General features: G+C 39.2%; 2 protein-coding genes across 6 annotated transcripts in view; both read right to left on the bottom strand.

Annotated features, from left to right (window-relative positions):
• Nucleotides 1-1,885, bottom strand: part of MYBL2 (MYB proto-oncogene like 2) — a 48,675-nt gene extending 46,790 nt beyond the window's left edge. Inside the window, exons 1-2 of one of the 3 annotated variants that reach the window (XM_007474313.3) lie at nucleotides 1,660-1,868; nucleotides 745-839 (exon numbers count right to left, since the gene is read on the bottom strand). In XM_007474313.3, coding sequence (XP_007474375.1) covers nucleotides 745-764 — 20 coding nt within the window. In that variant the 5' untranslated portion in view covers nucleotides 765-839; nucleotides 1,660-1,868. Of the gene's footprint in view, nucleotides 1-744; nucleotides 840-1,659 lie in introns of all 3 variants that reach the window. The other 2 variants (XM_016428360.2, XM_007474312.3) reach the window with 2 other exon arrangements.
• A 13,334-nt stretch (nucleotides 1,886-15,219) lies between these two features.
• The window catches only part of IFT52 (intraflagellar transport 52), a 38,789-nt gene continuing 34,813 nt past the window's right edge, over nucleotides 15,220-19,195 (bottom strand). For all 3 annotated transcript variants that reach the window (XM_001371845.5, XM_007474311.3, XM_056811859.1), the window contains 3 exons: nucleotides 18,357-18,465; nucleotides 17,475-17,620; nucleotides 15,220-15,594 (listed from right to left, as the gene is read on the bottom strand). In XM_001371845.5, the coding sequence (XP_001371882.2) occupies nucleotides 15,547-15,594; nucleotides 17,475-17,620; nucleotides 18,357-18,465 (303 nt within the window). In that variant the 3' untranslated portion in view covers nucleotides 15,220-15,546. The remainder of the gene's footprint in view (nucleotides 15,595-17,474; nucleotides 17,621-18,356; nucleotides 18,466-19,195) is intronic.

Below are 19,195 nucleotides of genomic sequence, written 5' to 3'. Positions count from 1 at the left end.
TTTTATGCCTAAGAAGGGATCCATAGGTTTCAATAGACTGCCAAAAGAGAATCATGACATTAAGGTCACTATCCCCAGATTTTGGACAATTCCAGAAGTTCCCTCCTGTTCTACTACAACACAACTACTTCAACACAACTTTTATTGGCAAGCTCCTAGAGGGTAGGGTGAGGTGTGAGTTAGGTAAATGAGATCAGTCCCGGCCCTCAGGGAGCTTTGGGTCTAAGGTTTCCCCCACCTCCACAACTCACGCAAGATCCCAAAGCCCCCCCTTCTGGTAACTCCCCATTATCACCCATTTGCGGGGTTATAATCTTTATCCAAGAGGCAGAATGCCAAACCACCAGCCCAAGAGTCCTGACAATGCCCCAATCAGTCTAGAGGTCGGACCCGGTCAAGGGAAAGCACTAGGTTTCAATGGACCTGTGTGGAACCCCGAGAGGAGCCAGAATGGCAGCGCCTGGGGAACTCCCAGCCCTCCTAGTCTCACCCAAAGCGGAAAAGTTGACCCATTAACCAAATCAGCCAGACAACTACCTGGATGGGGGTGGGGGAGGAGGGAGAAAATGGGCTCTGGTTTTTAACCCCGCGTTCTCCCGGAAAGTCTCCTCTAGGGCAAGCAGATGGGGGAGAGCGGCAGGACTACATCTCTCACCCATCAGGGGGCTGAGAAATGGAGTGTTTCCTGGAATAAATAAAGGAGACCAAAAAGGTAGGGAGTCCCCTTAAGGTCTTACAACTTACCCGCGAGTACGACGAGCCATCCCCTCGCTGCTGCCCCTGGGGCCAGGGGGTCATAAAGGCGGCCGGGGGGAGGGGTAGGAAGTGGGGGTGCAGGACTGCAAAGAAGGGAGGAAAGAAGATGAGAAAAGAGAAAACGGAGGGAAAGACGGGGGGAGAAAGGGAAGAGGAAAAGAGGAGAAAATTTAGGTTAAAAAAGGAGGGAAAGAGGATATAAGAGTGAAGAGAGGAGGGAAAAGAAAGGGAAATGGGGAGACGAGAAAGAAGGGGAAATGGGGGAAAGGAGGAAAGAATGAAATAAGTGGAAATGAGGGGCTGGAGAAGGGGCCAAAGGGGACAGAGGCAAGAGGTGAAGTGGGTAAGAAAAGGATCGAAAGGGAGGAAATTAGAAAGAAGGAAAGAGGGGGAAGGGGAGCGCAGCTGCCCGCCGAGCCGAGCCCTACCCTACCCCGGAGCTCGCCGGCTACAGCCGCTGGAAGCCCCCAGCTAGAGAATGCAATTGGCAGCGAGAGAAGAGGGAGGAGGGGCGAGAAGATCGGGGGCCCGGGGCACCCCTTCCTTCAAGTCTGCCGGGCGCGAGAGCTGCTCTGGCGGCCTGCGAGAAAGAGCAGGACACGCCGTCGCCGCTGCAGACACTGGAGGACTTTCCTATCTCGCGCCAACTCTGGACGGCCGCCTCCCTCGTTCCCTCCCTCCCCAGGACTGGCGCGCGAGCGTGCGCGAGGCGGACGCCCGGGAAGCCAGAGGCAGAGTGCTGGGTGGCTGGCTGGCGGGCGGGCAGGAGGCGGAGGAAGGGAAAAAGAGGCGCGCGCGGGTAAACTGCAAGAAATTTTGCAAAGCCCCCGCCATCCCCTGCCGTCAGCCGCCGGCCCATCCATCCATCCGTCCACCCATGAGCACCTCCCCACCGAGCCCCACCTTACAGGTTACAGGAGAAGACCCTCGGCTCTCCCCTCTCTCCCGAGTTCCCTGGGGCAGCGGAGAGCTCGGTCAAGGCAGTCAGGGGCCAGAGCCACACGTGTCCCGGTGCCCTCCGCTTTGAAAATGACTCTCCTTTAAAGCCCATGGCAGGACCGGGAACGGGGCTCCGCTGGACCCAGAAATAACCAAAAGCTTGCCAAGTTAAATGCTCAGATATGGCTTTTTAACTGGGCTGAGCTGAAGCCTCTGTTGCAAGGGGTTTTGGGAAATGTAGTTTTTTTCCTTGCATTGACTGAGTAGTCGATAGATGACTTCAATTCAAATAGAAAATTAGATCATCAACTCAAAGGGTCTGGGGTACCTTAAATATGATCTTCTCCAACCCCCTTATCTTGCAGATAAGGAAACTGAGGCCCAGAGTCTACTGCAAACTTTTTTTAAGCTAGTAAAGTATTAAGAAAATTAAGGGATTGGTTATTTCTCTTGGTTTTAATGCTGCCATAAGAAGGACTCTGGGGAAGTTAAGTTGGATGAATTCAACAATTGGATTTTTTTTAACCAAAAAAATTTGAAAATGCTTTTCCCTCTCTTTTTTTACAGAAGAAGAGGAATGTGAGTGTGGAATGTTGAATATACTGTCAGTGTGTTTTTATGTGTTAGTTGGTTTTGCTGAATCATTTTCTTTCTTATTCTTTTTCTAAAGAGAATACTGCTTGGGGAGGGGACAGGGAAGCTTGGCAGTAAAGTCGAAACACAAAATATCAACAAAACTTTAGCACAAAATTGGACAAAGTCATTCAATTAGTTTACTGAAGACCTCACCTTCCACCTTCTGGTTACCATGTCCCTTCACTCCCCTCCACCACCACCCCTTCATCTAATTATTTGCCTAGGCTCCTGGATTCCTCCTCTCTCTCACAGATTCAGACTCTCATCACCTCATATTCTCCTAATTGACATCCTTTTCTTTTTTACTCTCTCCCTTCTCCAATTCATTCTCTCTACCAAACTGATATCTGCTCAAGAAGCTTCAATGATTCCCTGTTACCTCTAGGATAAAATAGGAACTCCTCTGCTTGGTCTTAAAGTCTTGTATCATTTAGCTCCAGCCTAACTTTCTAGTCTGATTTCATATTCCACTGCCTGTATTCCAGTCAAACTGGTCCACTTGCTAGTCCTTATACATGATACTCCATCTCCCTTCTCCATGCCTTTGCACAGTCTATATCCCTTGCCTGGAATTCTCTACCACCTTTTTTCTGCTTGTTGAAATCTCTAGCTCCCCTCAAAACTCACTTCATATGCTAATTAATTCCTACATTAGATCAGATCATTCCTATTTCCCAGATCTCCACTCCCACTCCAGAAATTACTTTGTCTTCTGTGTATATATTTTATATTTATCTGAATACATATTGAATGCCCCCAATAGAACATAAGCTCCTTGAATTCATGAATTTACATTTTTGTCTTGTATTCACAACACCTGGCAGATGTCTTGCAGCTAGTAGATATTTAATAATTTATTAATTGAAATCAAACAGTGAGAGCAAAGAATAACAAATGTCTGATATCCTTAAAATATTAAATAATTTCAAGGAAAGCCTCCATTGTTTTGGGCAAACTAGTACTCAATGAAAGACCCATGGAAGAGCACAGACAGGAACAACACAAAATGAGGAGGCAGGCATGGGTTAACATCTACACTGGTGCAGAAGATCACAGATCCATCAAAAATATTAAACACAATTTTCTAGCTATGCCCCTCTCTCCAACCACCTTATAATATTTTTCTTGTAATAAAGAAGAAAAAAGTTAAGCAAAACCAATGATGACATCAACTTTGACCACATATGAAACGTTGCAGACTTCCATTTCCTCTCTAGGGTCAATATTCAATTTAAAATTTTTCTGAGCTATTCTGTGTTGTCTTTCCACACTGGAGTATTAAGGAAAGAGAGGCTTAAAATTAAGGCTGAGAGGCTTAAGACCTGGGTTCTGAGACTAACTCAGTCATTAACTTGAAAGATATCCCTCACTTTCTTTAGGAAATTAAATTTTCCCTTGACATAAAGATAGCAAGATTTATCCATCACCACCCCTTTCCCCCCACACACAATTTACAATGCACTTTCTTCACAGGAAACCCATAAGGTAGGTAGTTCAAGTCTTTTTAATCACCATTTTACAGATGAGGAAATTTGGACCTAAAGAATTTAAATGATTTGTCTAGGATTACACAGCTAAGGAAATGTGCTGTTACCTTCCTTTAGTCACTTAACACATAGTTTGTATTACAGTTATTTGTTGTTAATGATCAGTCATTGCAGTTGTAGCCAACTTTTTGTGACCCCATTTGGGTTTCTTGTGTAAAGATCCTGGAGTGGTTTGCTATTTCCTTCTCCAGTTCATTTTACAGATGAGGAAACTGAGGCAAACAAAATTAAATGCCTTGCCCAGAGTTACACCACTAGTGTCTGAGGCCAGAGTTGAACTTCCTGACTTAAGGTCTGGCCATCTATCTGCTGTGCCATCTATTTGTCAAGTTACTTTTGTAATATTGAAAAATCAATTATATCAAATGTAATATTTAGAAATGTGTTTGGAAATATAATATTAGTTAAAAAAGATTATTGTAGTCACCGTTTATATACAAAAAATAATTAACCCTTAAGTCACGAGAATGATAGTAGCTTTTAACAATTTAATTTTAATATATAAGAAACACGGAGGGAAGGAAATAGAAAAAATATTTCCTAGCCTGACACCCTAATTTTTACCAGCCCACAAGAGTGTCTTCTGCCCCAGCCACCAATGTTGAATTGCGGACAAATTTCCAGCCAAAAATCTCCAGAGAAAAGCCCCAGCCTCCTCTACAGTTTCATTTTTATAGACCTCCTTCTCCACATCACATCCTTTCCCTCTGTGATGGTCTGCCACATCTCAGGAACCAATCAAATGACCCCTAGTTCCAGGTTGTTAATAGGCTGGCTCAGATAAGCAGAAAGTTCATGATCTTGGGAGGAAGGGGTTCCCTTTACATTTTTGTATATGTCTTGTTGTCCTAAGCACTACGTACTCCATGAAGGCAAGGATCTTTTCTCACTTTTTTGTGAAAAATTTTTTAATATTTAAAAATATTTTTGTATAAATAGGTCCTTTCCTCTATCTTTGATTTCTTTCTCTCTTTTTAAACCCTTACCCTCTGTTTTGGTTCTAAGGCAGATCAGTGGTAAGGGCTAGGCAATGGGAATTGTGACTTGCCCAGGGTCACCCAGCTAGGGGTGTCTAAGGTCAAATCTGAACCCAGAACCTCCTGTCTCTAGTCCTGACTCTTAATCCACTGAGTCACCCAGCTGCCCCCTTCTATCTCTGATTTCTTTGGGAGACAGACCCAGACAAACTATGGAATACTCAAAGGACAATAGAGATAATTGGTATGTAGAATAAATAGGTTCTAATACATTACCGATTACACAAATTAGTGTAAAAGATATATTTAGAGAATTATCATTGAAAAATTAGGCTAGCTGGTTTCATCGACATATTTTTTATTTAATTATTTATTTAGAATTTCCTTTTTCCATGGTTACATGATTTATGATTTTCCCCACCCTTCTTCCCTCCCCCTTCCCGAAGCTGACAAGCAGTTCCACTGGATTATACATGTATCATTGTTCAAAACCAATTTCCATGTTATTCATATTTGCAGTAGAGTGATCTTTTGACATCAAAACCCCAATCATATCCCCATTGAACCACATGATCAATCATATGTTGTTCTTCTGTGTTTCTGCTCTCACAGTTCTTTCTCTGGATGTAGGTAATATCCACATAACTTTTAAAAAAGGCTTCTTGGCAATTTTTTTTCTCCCTAAACCCTTTCCTTCTGTCTTAGAATTGATACTTAATATTGGTCCCAAGGCAGAAGAGTAGTAAGGGTTAGGCAATGGGGGTTAGGTGACACACAGCTAGGAAGTATCTGAGGTCATATTTGAACCTAGAACCTCCTGTCTCCAAGCCTGACTCTCTATCCAGAGTCACCTGTCTGCCCCTTATTGGTGCTTTTAAAATATTTTATGTAACTATCAGTGCCCAGTGACTCCTCCTCTTAATAGTATTACTACCCTTATAATAGCACCACAAAGCAAAACAAAATCATTGGCCATGTCTCACTGCACAGCTTCCTCTATAGTCTACCATCTCTTAGCTAAGAGACTGGAGCTTCCCAAGTCCTCAGAAGTTAGCACTAGTCACAGCACTGATCACAATTCACCGTTGTTTTAGTTTCATGGTTGTCGTAGAGGTGTTTACTCTCTATCAGTTCCTATAAATTTCTTTAAATTTGTCACATTCACCATTTCTTCTAACCCAGCAATATTCCACTGCATTCACGTTTTGCAGTTTGTTCAACTAATTCCCCAGCTGATAAGAGAAGACCACTTTGTTCCTGGATCTTTGCTCCAACACAAAGAGTTCCTACCAATATTTTTGTACATGTAGGGCCCTTGCCTCTGTCTTTGACCTTTTGGGCTATGTATAAAGCCCAGCAGTGGTACTGCTGCATCAGAGTTCTGTAAGAGGAAAAAGAAGGGGTTATTTTTACAAAAAGGTTGGACTGGATTATTTAAGAAGAGGGTCACCAGGAATTTTTATGAAATTCCAAAAAGATTTATTTATACTTTATTTACAAAATATAGAAAGAATGAAGTAGGAAAATCAGAGAGAGGATAGAGTAAGATATTTAGCCTAAGCACTAAGTAATTTATTCCCAGCCCCTGATTCAACCAGGGCAGGGAGAGTTAGTCCTTAACCAGAGAGGCCTAAGCAAAGCCCAGGACCTGGGGATGTCTCTTTCAAGAGGTAGGTCTCTTCTGAGAACAGTCTCTTCCGAAAATCCAGGAAAGGAGTCAGCTTTTTCACTCATGTGAGATTTAAAATGGTTGAGGTCTTAAACTGTAGTGATTAAAATAGTGGAAGATATGAATTGTGATAGATATAAGAGAGGGTGAGTAAATTTGACCACAGAAAATATGTTTCACTACAGTGTCTTGGTTTTTAAATCAAATATAAGGTGGTCGCCAGGAAAATATTCCCAATTATTCAAATACCCAAGTCAACTGGGTTTTATAGAGATTTTAATTAATACAAATGTGGAATTAAAGAAATGAGAGAAAGAGAGGAAAAGGAAATAAGTATGAAGGGCCTTAAGCCAACATGGCCTAGACCAGAGTCTTAAGAGAGAGAGATCAGTCAGTCTTTTAACACTCACCACAAGGTCTGCCTAAGCAAGGATTCTAGTGACACCAGGCCAGCTCCATCTCAGCTGACTTCACCAGAGAGCCTTCCAGCCAGAGACTGTTCCAAAGGGCTTCTCTCCAGAGCCTCCAGAGGGACAGAGTCTCCTTAGAGGAGCTCTAGCGAGACCTCCTTAGAGATTGTCCTCCAAGAGCTTCCCTTCTCCAGAGCCTCTCTCAAGAGATTCTTCCCAAGCGATCCTCATCAGAGATCCTCCAAAAGGAATATCCTCAAGAGATTCTGCTTTTTCTTAAATAGGGGTTTTTCTCCCATGTCACCTCCTCTAAGTCCCTACATCTACCAATCACTGTAGACGCTTTCCAAAGGACTGCCCATCTAAATTCCTGCTAAGTTGACCAATCTCCTCAGTAAGTCTGAATCAGAAAAAATGCTGCTGTGTCGACCAATCTCCTCAGTAAGTCTGAACTAGAGAAAACACAGCCGAGTCAACTAATCTCATCAAGAGAAAACTTGCCCGACCCTTTTAGGTACCTAGCATCCCATTGTATCAATTCTAAAAACAGGCCTGGCTCAAAGAACTCCTTGCCTTATTATAAGCATGGATCCAAGTACTTTCATTGTTTAGCAAGGAGTTTTCTCTCCTAAAGCAGTCTTAAGTACAGGTAGAGTAGGGGTCCTCCCATAGCAAGGAGTTTTCTCCCCTAAAGCAGTCTTAAGTATGGTTGGAGTAGAGGTCCTCCCATTTCTGATCCTGGTGAGTTCTCACATCAAAATGGGGAATGTTTCTCAATAGGGAATTTGTTCCAATTAAGAATTCCCCAATGGGGAAATTTTTAACATTCACAAGTCTGAGAGATTTCAAGATTTACACTCACCACATGTCAGAACAAAGGAAGACATTCAAGGACAGTTTCACTGAGTACAGGGTCTCAGGTCCAGTCAGCAGATTCTTCTTCAGTCTCCACTCCAAAGAATGAAGAACTCCCTCTCACAGGTAGTTCAACTCCAAGTAGAACTGCACTCAGGAGGTTGTAACATCCTTTTAAAGACACTTTCTTTTGCATCATTTCCTGTGCCTTCCCCTAATTTTATGTCTACCAATCACAGTTGAGGCTTTGCTTGAGCACTGCCCAGGGGCAGTCGGTTTGATTCTGATTCATCACCCACTATTGTACATGTGGGTCACAGACTTTCCCACTAAATGATTAAGTGGGATGTTTACACTTTTGGTGATTAAATCTAAAAATGGTCAGATATCCATACTCAACTTTAAGTAGGGTGTTTACACTGTTGGTGATTAAATCTAGTTTAATCCTTCACAGTTAAACATCATACAATATTTCTGTTACTGTATACAACATTCTCCTGGTTCTTCTTATTTCACTTTATATAAGGTTATCCAGGTTTTTCTGAATTCATCCTGTTCATCATTTCTTATGACACAATAGTTTTTCATTACAACAGCTTATTCAACCATTTCCCAATTGATGGGGAATACCTCATTTTCTCACTAAAAAAGGGCTGCTAAGAATATTTTACTTATAAATAGGTTCTTTTCCTCGATCTCCGATCTCTTTGGGATACAGACCCAGCAGTCATATTGCTGGGTCAATAGGTATGCATAGTTTTATGGCCCTTTGGGCATGGTTTCATATTGCTTCCTATATCAGTCAACAGTTCTACCAATAGCGCCTTAGTGTCACCATTCCCCCACATCCCTCCCAATATTTATCATTTTTCTTTTTGGTTGTATTGGCCTCTCTTATAGGTATGAGGTGGTATCACAGAGTTGTTTTAATTTACATTTCTCTCATCAAAAGTGATTTGGAGCATTTCCTTATTTGACTGTAGTTTTAATTTCTTCATCTAAGAACTGCCCATTCATATCCTTTGACCATTTATCAGTTGGAGAGTGTTTTGTATTCTTATAAATTTGGCTCAGTTCTCCATATATTTAAGAAATGAGGCTTTTGTCTGGGATACTTACTATAATTTTATTTCCCTTTAGTGACTTTTCTAATATTCCAAATTATTTTTATTCCAACTTATTTTCCAAAAACCAATTCACAATTCTACCAACAATGAATTTATTTCCCCACATCCCTTAAGAATATAGCATTTTTGCAAGTTACTTAAGCCCATTGCCTTGCCCTTTACCACCCTTATCATTCTTCTACCTTGAAGGCAATACACAGTATTGACTCCAAGATGGAAGGGTTTAAAAAAAAAAAAGAATATAGCATTTTCATCTATCATCTTTGCCAATATAATGGACATAGAGAGGAAAATCTGAGTTGTTTTAATTTGCATTTCTCTTATTATTAGTAATAGGGAGTATTCCTTTATATTATTGCAAAATGTGAGCTCCTTGAATAAATTATTTCATTTTAAAGTTTATATCCCTAGTATGTCATAAAATAGACTTTTAATAAATACTTGTTAATTGAAGATTTGCATTTCTTCTTTTGATATTCTTAAGCTCTAACTTCTTATCTATGGAGGAAGGATGGTTATTCTTACCTATTAATTCTTTATAGATTTTGGATAGAGCAGCTAGGCGGGCAGTGGATAGAGACTGGTCTGGGAATCAGGGAAACCTGAGTTCAGAGGTCAGCTTCATACATTTACTAGCTCTGTGACCCTGAATAAGTAATTTAATTCTGTTTCCTCACCTGCCAAATGAGCTGGACAAGGAAATGGCAAACCACTCTAGTACCTTTGCCAAGAAAACTCCAAATGAGGTCAAGAAGAGTCAACATGACTGAAAAACAACAAAAAAAATCTGGATATCATATCTTTAAGATCCATCAATGAGAGCACTTACTAAACATCTATCATATGCCAAGTTTCATGTTAGGGGATCCCAAGGATACCCCAGTTTTGAATTTCACAATTTTGATTTGAGAGGCAGCTTACTTCTGAAGAGATCTACTAGAAAATGAGGTAAGGAGAATGGTAAAGAGTTTAGTCCAGTGATAGTGAACGTTTTAGACCAAGTGCCTAAACACAGCCCTGATGCTACATGTAAGTTCCCTGTCCCCCTTTATCCCAGACAAGGGAAGGAGGAAATGCTCCTCTTCCATTGCTGGGCAGAGGGGTGGGTCATGTGAGAAATGTCCTCAGGCACAGGGAGAGGGGGAGGGGGGCAGCCCACTCCAGCATGCTCTGGCAAAGTGCCATAAGTTCATCAATACAGGTTTAGTCTCTTCTAACTTCATGACCTGGACAGTGTTCCTTCCCTCACTTTGGGAAGCCTGATTTGCCCTATCAGTAAATAAAGGATGGTCATATTCATATTTCTCTTATAGTTCTTGTGATGGGCAAAGGGGATTTATAGATGTAGGATGATTTTATTGCATCAAATTTAAGTAGTTGCCTATAATTGTTATTACATTCAATATTGTTAAATAATTTATCCTGATAACACTGAATTCTAATGCATGGTAGTATTTGTCTCCAGCATGGACAAGACCCTCCCAAGAACCCAGCCATATCCCTGACCTTCTGCTGCCTGCAACTACTTCAACCTAACCTCATTCCCTTCCCTTATTCCAGGTCTCCTTGACTGGAGGGACGCTGGGCCTACTTTCCTTCACTAAACCAGGCCTTTGGAGAGCCTCTGTCTTCTCCCCACCCTAGGAACCATGAAATTATGTAGAGAGCTGGGCAGGAAAAGCATTCCCCTAGCTCTCTAGGGAGCCCTCTTTGGGGCCTCATCCTGAGCCTCTGTTAAATCATGGCGGGGCCTTTGGCTGAGCAGCGCAGTGATCCAAGTTATGACAAACACATGTTTTTCTTAAACATGTCTGTGACCCAGAAATGATTATCTAGTTCAAACCTAGCATTTTACAGGAGGGGAAACAGAGGCCTAGAGAAGAGAAACCTGCCCATGATCCTACAGTAAGTGGTAGAAACTGGACTTGAACATGTATCTTCTGCCACCAAATCTAATACATCTTCTGAAATGTGGGCTATTGTACATATAGGGGGGTCATAGGTTACTTTAGCCCTAAACATTTAAGGGTTTTATTTTAAAATAGAATTTTTTAAATTTAATTCCACAGTCACTAATATTTGTATTATAATTGAAACACACTGTAATTTAAATCTACAACTGCTGTTGCATAAAACATTTTTTTAAACTTTTGTTAAAAATTTCTGTATCTATAATATTGTTAAATATGCTCAATGGGTACCATTAAAGAGGTCCATAGGAGCCAAGTATCAAACACTGTTGTGAAAGAGAATTTAAACTCCTTTTGTTTATTTTATCTTAATCAATCAAGAACCTGGAGTCCCCCCCCCCCCCCTTCACAGTAGTCCTTAACACTTAGTAAGAGCCTTTTACTAGAAAAGGAAGTTCATACCCTAAAAGACCACAAGCACAGCCCTTCCCTGGGCAGTGCTAGGCAAATTGGGAGACTGTGATTGCTTCCTGAGATGTGAGGAGGAGAGCTGATGGGTAGAGAAAACTGTGTATAAGTGGGAGCCTCTGGGCCTCTGGGGGTCTTGTGTGGTCTTTTGCCTTATGGGCATGAGCTCTGGTGAGGTTCTTTTGCAGCTTTGGATTTTGGCTTCCTGACTTGGATTTTGGATTCTGGTGAAGATTCGGCTTTCTGAGTTGGAGATTACTGGGGTGAGACTCTTGCCTCCTTGGCATGAGAGACTGCCCTTTGCAGCTGTCTTTGGCTGTTGAAACTCCTGGCTGGAGACACTCTGTGGGCTGGTGACATTCACATTCGCATTCCTGGTCCGGAGGCACTTGGGCCCAGACTTAGGGTATTTTGAGCTAGGCAACATTTTCTACCTCCTTCCTACATTTCCCTCTCTTACTATCACTATTGTGCTGTAATAAAACTACTTAAGGTACTAACAGTTTTGTGACTTAAGAGTTAATTTTTATAAATGGCAACCACTTCAAAAAATTCTTATATCGGTCAACCCCATTTTAATTATTACGCTGTGTATCAAAAATAAAATAATAAGACCCATTTTCTTAGATGGCTTGAAAACCAGATTCTGGATACAGTCCCCAAGAGGCATTCCAATCACATTGGGAGCAATGGAAGCATAGCTGAAATAAGGATATATTGCCCTTTGAAAGATAACACATGTGAGCATTGCTTGTGATTTAATTCTTTTTTTAAATATCAATAAGCATTTGTTTTCTCACTAATTAATGCAAAACATTATGCCAGGCTGATACCAAATTTAGATAAGTTACAGTATTTGCTCCATAGAGCTAACAATTTTAGTGAAGGAATGAAATGCCAACAGAGCTGGCTATAAAATCAAGTACATGAGAATTACATTAAAGAGTTATGCAAATTAAGGGCTCTGTGAAGTCTGAGAGGCAAGGTAACCAATGATTGTGCTGGAGGAGGATAATTTAAAGTATATGTGTCAAAGATGCAAAATATCAATATTTCAACAATCTATATATCTGATATCATATCACTCCATCATAAAAATTATCTGATTACAATTATCAACATTTATCAAACTATCATAGTGCTGCATTTTTCTTTTTTCAAAGCCCAAAGCAGGAACAAAACCACAGAACTAGAAAATGTGTCTTAAAAGAGAAAAAAGCAAGGGAAGATATATGGTTCAGTGGTTAGAGAGCCAAGCCTACAGACAGGAGATACTGGGTTCAAATGTGGCCTCAGACACTTCCTTGCTGGATGACCCTGGGCAAGTCATTTGACTCCCATTTTCTAGCCCTTACCTCTTTTCTGCCTTGGAACCAATACACAGTGCTGACTCCAAGACTGAAGTTAAGGGTTTAAAAGACAGAGACAGAGAGAGACAAACAAATGAGAAAGCAAGAGAGAGAGAGAAAGATCACCATGTAGCAGAAATACGAAAGCATAATATGCTTTGGATAGATAAGCAACAGAGATCACAGGATGTTGAAAATGGCCTCAGAACCCCTTCAAATCAACAAATATTAATTACTAATTTTCTGTATACCCATGAGGCATAGTCTATAACTACAAAGAGCCAACAACTTCATGGACAAGTCAAGGACTATCTGAATTAAACATGAGAGATCAAGACATTATGTAAGGTAACAGTTCTGCAAAAAAAAGAGAAAAGTAAAAACAGGATGAATAAATATCTGTGATTTAATTCCTTAAGAGCTTAAAAGCTGGCAGGTACATAACACACACAAAGCTAATAGTAATACACAATAATATTTAAGAGCATTAATAAAGTACAAAGCAAAATGCTACCTTTGGTCCAAGAAAAAAGGTCAAGGTCATGAACAAGTATATAATGTAATGAGTGTTTCTTGAATGATTCCCCATATGGTTTCAACATTGATCTGTTTTCTCTCATCTAAGGATTCTCACTGATTTGTTTAATCATTTAGAAAGTATTTATTGAGCTTCTCCCATGTATTTGGTGCTATGAAGAATATATATTTTTTAAAAGCATAAAATATATTCCTTTCCTTGTAAGCACTTAAAATCTATTTAGGAATTTTATGATGAGAGTGAACAGAATTATAGGTGGCCCACTGGATAGAGCACTGAGCCTGGAGTCAAGAAGGTTCACCTTCCTGGGTTTAAATCTGACCTCAGACACTTAGTAGCTATATGACCCTGGACAAGTCATTTAACCTTGTTTACCTCTGTTTCCTCATTTGTAAAATGAGCTGGAGAAGGAAATGGCAAGTCATTCTAGTATCACTCTAAATGGGATCATGAAGAGTCAGATACAACTGAACAACAAAGAACAAAGTCAAAAGAATATAGATAATGGGAACAGCTAGGTAGCACAGTGGATAGAGCACCAGGTCTGGAGTCAGGGGGCCTGGGTTTATACGCTTTCTAGGTATGTGACCTAAAGTTACAACCCTAACAGTCCAGCTCTTGTCAATCTTCTGTGTGAAAATTAACATTAATACAAAAGGTAAGGGTTAAAAAAAAGAATAATATAGACAATAACTACAACTATATAATGAGGACAATGACAATGACAAAATCTTTGATACCTTCTGGCTGCTGGTATCTTCCCTCAAAACTGTCTGAGATATTTTTATATGAACTTATATGTGTATAAGTTGTCTTCTCATATAGAATTTAAACTCCTTTGAGTGCTAGTACTTTTTTTTTTGTCTTCACTGCCTACCATAGTGCCTAGAACATAGTAAGCACTTAATAAATACCTGTGGTTTAATGAATAGATTTAACACACAATAAAAGAAATTCAGAATGAATCACAGAAATAAAATAATTTTGTTGCAATCTTCTTAAAGTTAATATAGTCTTTTTTTTTTAAAGTCGTAATCAAAAGTTTTCAGTTACATGCATGAATATAGTGATCCCTCACCTATTACAGGAGTTACATTCCAACGACTTCCCCCCAGGATAGGTGAAAATCCATGAAGTACAGTCACTGAGCCAATCAGCACCCAGGATCCACAACACAGCACTGTGGTTGGTCGCCTTTCATTCCATCAGCCAATAGTGTGCTGTGTACAATCTTATGTTGGCAAACTTGCCAAAGCAGTAGTGGCATACTGCATTTCCATTGTGTACAGTACAGTATTCATCCACAAAATCCCGCAATCCACAATACAGAATTATATATATATATATTTTTAAAAACCCACAATACAGTGAAGCCACAATTAGTGAACCAGGATATAGTGAGGGATGACTGCTGTGAGAAGGGAATTTGTGTTTTAATTTGATCAATCAGAGATTTAGACTTCCCTTCCATTTGTTTTGAATTTGGGTCAATCAGCAACCAGGGAATTGGTTGTTTAGGTTGATAGGCTAGGTAATTCTTTACCTCCTTTCTATATTTCCCTCTCTTATTAACTTTATCTTACTATAATAAAGCTTTTAGAGCTACTAACAATCTTGTGACTTAAGGATTCATTTCTACAAAAAAACCACAATAATTTTTTACTCTTATAATTTAGTCAAACCCATTCTAACCATATACTGTAATTAGCATAAAACAAATGATTATTTACTAGCTTATATTTAAGGGCCCAAGAAGTGTTCAGAAAAGGAAGAGACCTTAGAGGAAATGTAACAGAAGGCACCTCCAATTCTGTGATGTCCCAAAGGTTATTAGACATATAGAAGTAGAGCTTAGGATAGGGCTGGATTTTACAGATCTTTAAGTCTGTTTATTTCTCTTTTTGTCCATTATATTAAGTAGATTCTGCAAATTAACTTATTTTCTATAGTATTTATTATTCATTAGGCAAAAAAGAAAGTTGTACAAGGATCACAAAAACCTAAAGCAGATTACCTTTAACAAGAACAAAGACGGGTCTGGGATTGAAAGAGAACATTTTAATGTAAGAATATTTCTCATATTACAAAAGTATAGCTTCAATAAAAAAAAGAATATGGGACATTTATCTTACATAATGATTTTGATAGTTACCAATCCTTATTATAAACCTGCCTAGTTGCTACAGGAGACATGCAGTCTTTAACTTCGTACCTATTTACAATAGAAAAGTGCATGGCTCATAGTGGAGAGGTAATTTTGATGGGTATATGGAAAAACAGTTAGAAAAGAGATGACAGTGAGAGACCAAACAGCAGGTTGATTGTTCTGGTATCTCCACATCTGGCCTTGTAAGAGACACCAATCTCAAAAATTGCTATGAAATGTAGCTTCACTTGTATCAACATCATGCTCCTAAAAGAGAGGAAAGAAATGGAAAATTTCAATATAATGCTAAAATCTACTTATTTAAACACTAATTACAGGTTAACTGCCACTAATAAGAGCAGTGGAAAGAAACTCCAGGTATTTAGGATTGGTCTAACAAGCAGATTAAGAGGTTAAGAGATAATGTGGTACACAGAATATCTGGGCTTAAAGTCGAGCAGAATTTTGTTCAAATCCTACCTCTAATACTGAACTAATCTGAGTGAAGAGGGAAGGAGGCAGGGGAAAAGCATCTCTATAGTGTCTATTATGTGCAAGACACGGTGTTAAATGCTTTACAAAAATTACATTATTGGTTATCCTAACAACTATAGGAATTAGGTGCCATTATTATCCCCATTTTACAAATGTAGAAACTGAGACAGAGATTAAGTGATCTACTCAGAATCACCCCTTATATCTGTGATCACATTTGAATTCAGGTCTTCCTGGATCCAGGTCCAGCATACTATCCATTGTGTCACGTCGTCACTGTGGAGAGGTAGTTTTTGTGCCAGTATGGCAGTAAGAGGTCCCAGGCCATTTTGCACTGGTAGATATACTGGAACAAGTAAACATTGGGGCAGCTGGGTAGCACAGTGATAGAACACTGAGACTACCATGTAGTTATTTTACAACTCTGAGCCTAAGTATCCCCAATTAAAGTGGGGGTGACATTTGTCCTTCTGACTTCACAGGACTAGTTTAAGGATTAAATGTAGTCATGTATGGGAAGTGCTTTGCAAATCTGAAAGTGCTAGTCTGTTGTTATTAACTTTACCCAGCCCTGAATATAATTTTTAAAATTAAAAATTGATCATCCAATGCTATTAAGATCATCAAAGGCCTGTCAACAGTGTTCATCCTGCCCTCGATCATATCTTCAAACCAATGACTGAAATAGTAACTGCTCTTCCAGATCCCTAAGTGACCAAAAATTCCTATTCACATTCCTGCTAAATTGTTCATTTTTTAAAACCTTTACCTTCTGTCCTAGTATCAATTCTAAGACAGAAGAGAGGTAAGGACTAGGCAATCAGGATTAAATGATTTGCCCAGGGTCACCTAGTTAGGAAGTTAGTGTCTGAAATCACACTTGAACCCAGGACCTCTCCACTCCAGGCCTAGTGTTTTACCCACCATGCTACCTAGATGCCCCTGTGCTTACTTGTTGCAATTTGCCTACTAGTATAAATTGGCCTGGGCCCTCTTACTGCCATACTGGCACAAGAGCTACCTCTCCACAATAACCAGGTGACACAATGGATAGAGTGCTGGGCCTGGAGCCAGGAAGACCTGAATTCAAATCTGAATGCAGATACTTAGTAGTTGGGTGACTGAGCAGATCACTTAACCTGTTTGTCTCAGTTCTTCATTTGTAAAATCGGGATAATAATAGCTCCAACCTCCCATAGTCGTTAGGAAAACCAATGAAATAGTATTTGTAAAGCTTTTAACACAGTGCCTGGCACATAATAGACATTAAAAAGATATTTATTCCCTTCTTTCTTCCCTCTTCAAACTCATGTTCATGAACTCATTTCTTTTTTTTCCCAATTACATGTAAAAACAATTTTCAACAATTGTTTTCTAACACATAATCCATTCCTTCTAACAAGAACACTAACAGCAGGGGGCAAAGGCAGTCAAAAAGCTTTTTTTTTTTCAAACTAGAAGGAATAAAGACATGGATGATAATATTAAACCAAGGTTAAATTCAGTCCACATGGCAGAAATCCCTTATATTTATAGTAGAAATAGGATTTACTGCATCAGAATTTTAAATGACATTTAAAAAACTGTGAATCCAGCTCTCAGGTAGAAGCAAACAATAATTCTAGTGTTTGGTATGTAACAAAACATGTTACCTGATTCAGTTTCTTAAACTCTACCACTTGGAAAAATATGTGCTCCAGAACATGTTTAGCATCTTGTTGTTCCTTTTGGAGTTTACTGGTCACTCCAAGAATGTCACCACATTTCCTGACATAAAATTCCAGGTCCTCTTCAGTACCTAAAAAATAGGCACACTCAGTTCACTACTGTTTCCTAGTACGTCCAAAAATTTAAAATGTACCACATTCTACATATTCACAATTAATTCTTCGAGACCTTTAGGTACCTCTAAATTACAATTTTCAAATAGAAGATACTGTTAAAGTTACATGTAGTATCAGAAGCTTTAGAACTCTATTATTTGAATGATAGAGGCATGACATTTCTCATTAGAAGAGGCTTGACTGATTTGGGTAATCATGACTGCTTGGAACTCTCATTTCTATATTTCTATATCTCTATATATTCCTATATATCATCCAAAGATGACACTCTTGGCCCAGTGGCAACTGTGTGTGTACATTTTTATTTCTTTTCTGATAGTGGTGACTAATTTGCATTTATTTATCCATATTCTCTGATTAATCTACCCTGGGACCAAACAGATTATCAGATTATTTTTGTGAGAGGCAACTTGGGTTAAAAGCACAGTCTGTGCCCAGTTAAAGGTTATAAAGTTAAAGGAATAAAACCCATACCTTCAATTTATTAGCATTACAGTCTAATTAACTGGGATAATCAGCCACTGGAGGGGAAAAAATCAGCATAATTTGCATGAAATAAACAAAATATAAGAAGTACTTTAAAATTCTATCCATGTTTTTCAGTTAGTGAAACAAATGGTTCTTATAATAATTTTCCAATTATGTATTTTGAAAAAAAAAACACAAGATAAATAAATCAATCAAGCTTACACTTATTGGTAATTTGAGCAAGCCGTGCTTTCTCTGAAGAGAAAGTCTCATCCAAGTCAAACAATTCCAGGGGAGGTGGAGGTAATTCTCTGAAACTGGGAGGAAAAACCTAGGGATAAAAGATCTTTTGTTAATAATTATGAAAAATTTATCCTAAACTATTGAAAATTCTGAAATAAATTAAAAAGGCTAAAATGGAAATATTCTTATTTCATTATTTCAGAATGCACTGTTTTAGCTTGTATAGGAAGACCCTTCGAGAAATCTTCCATTCTTCCTTTATGTGAAAACCTTCATTTGTTACAAATTCTTAAGAGCTCCCACCTAACCCTGTTGCTCATCTATTACACACCGTTTTTACTAATTCCAAATCATCTGTTGAAGCAAGTCTACTTAGATTCATTATTTCAACAGATATTTAATCAGCAAATGTAATTAAAAGTGGCTATTAGGCTAGATGATGAGACCCAAAGTTTGATGTTACTAAGTAAATACTATGTAAATAGAATTATACCAGAGCTGTGGGTGATCCAAAGGATAATTCAACAAACATTAAGCACTTACTGTGTGCAGAACACTGTTCTGTCAATGAGAAGATGAAATGACCAATCTTATTTCTTATACAGCAGCAATATGTGATCATGTTCATGGGCCACCATCTGTTCAGCCATTGCCCAATCAAAGGCAATCTATGGCGTTCTTTGTCATTACCAGTAGTGCAGTTCTAAGTAACCAGAGCAGGGAGCCTTTCTGTTTGTGAATGACCTCCTTAGGGTATAGACCTAGCAGTGAAATCTCTCTGAATTAGAAGCTAATGGCATTTCAGTTCCTCTCTTCAT

This window comes from Monodelphis domestica, chromosome 1 (genome assembly GCF_027887165.1).
Source record: "Monodelphis domestica isolate mMonDom1 chromosome 1, mMonDom1.pri, whole genome shotgun sequence".
NCBI classification, from domain to species: domain Eukaryota; kingdom Metazoa; phylum Chordata; class Mammalia; order Didelphimorphia; family Didelphidae; genus Monodelphis; species Monodelphis domestica.
The sequence above is the reverse complement of the archived record's forward strand: the minus strand, read 5'-3'. Positions and strand labels throughout refer to the sequence as shown.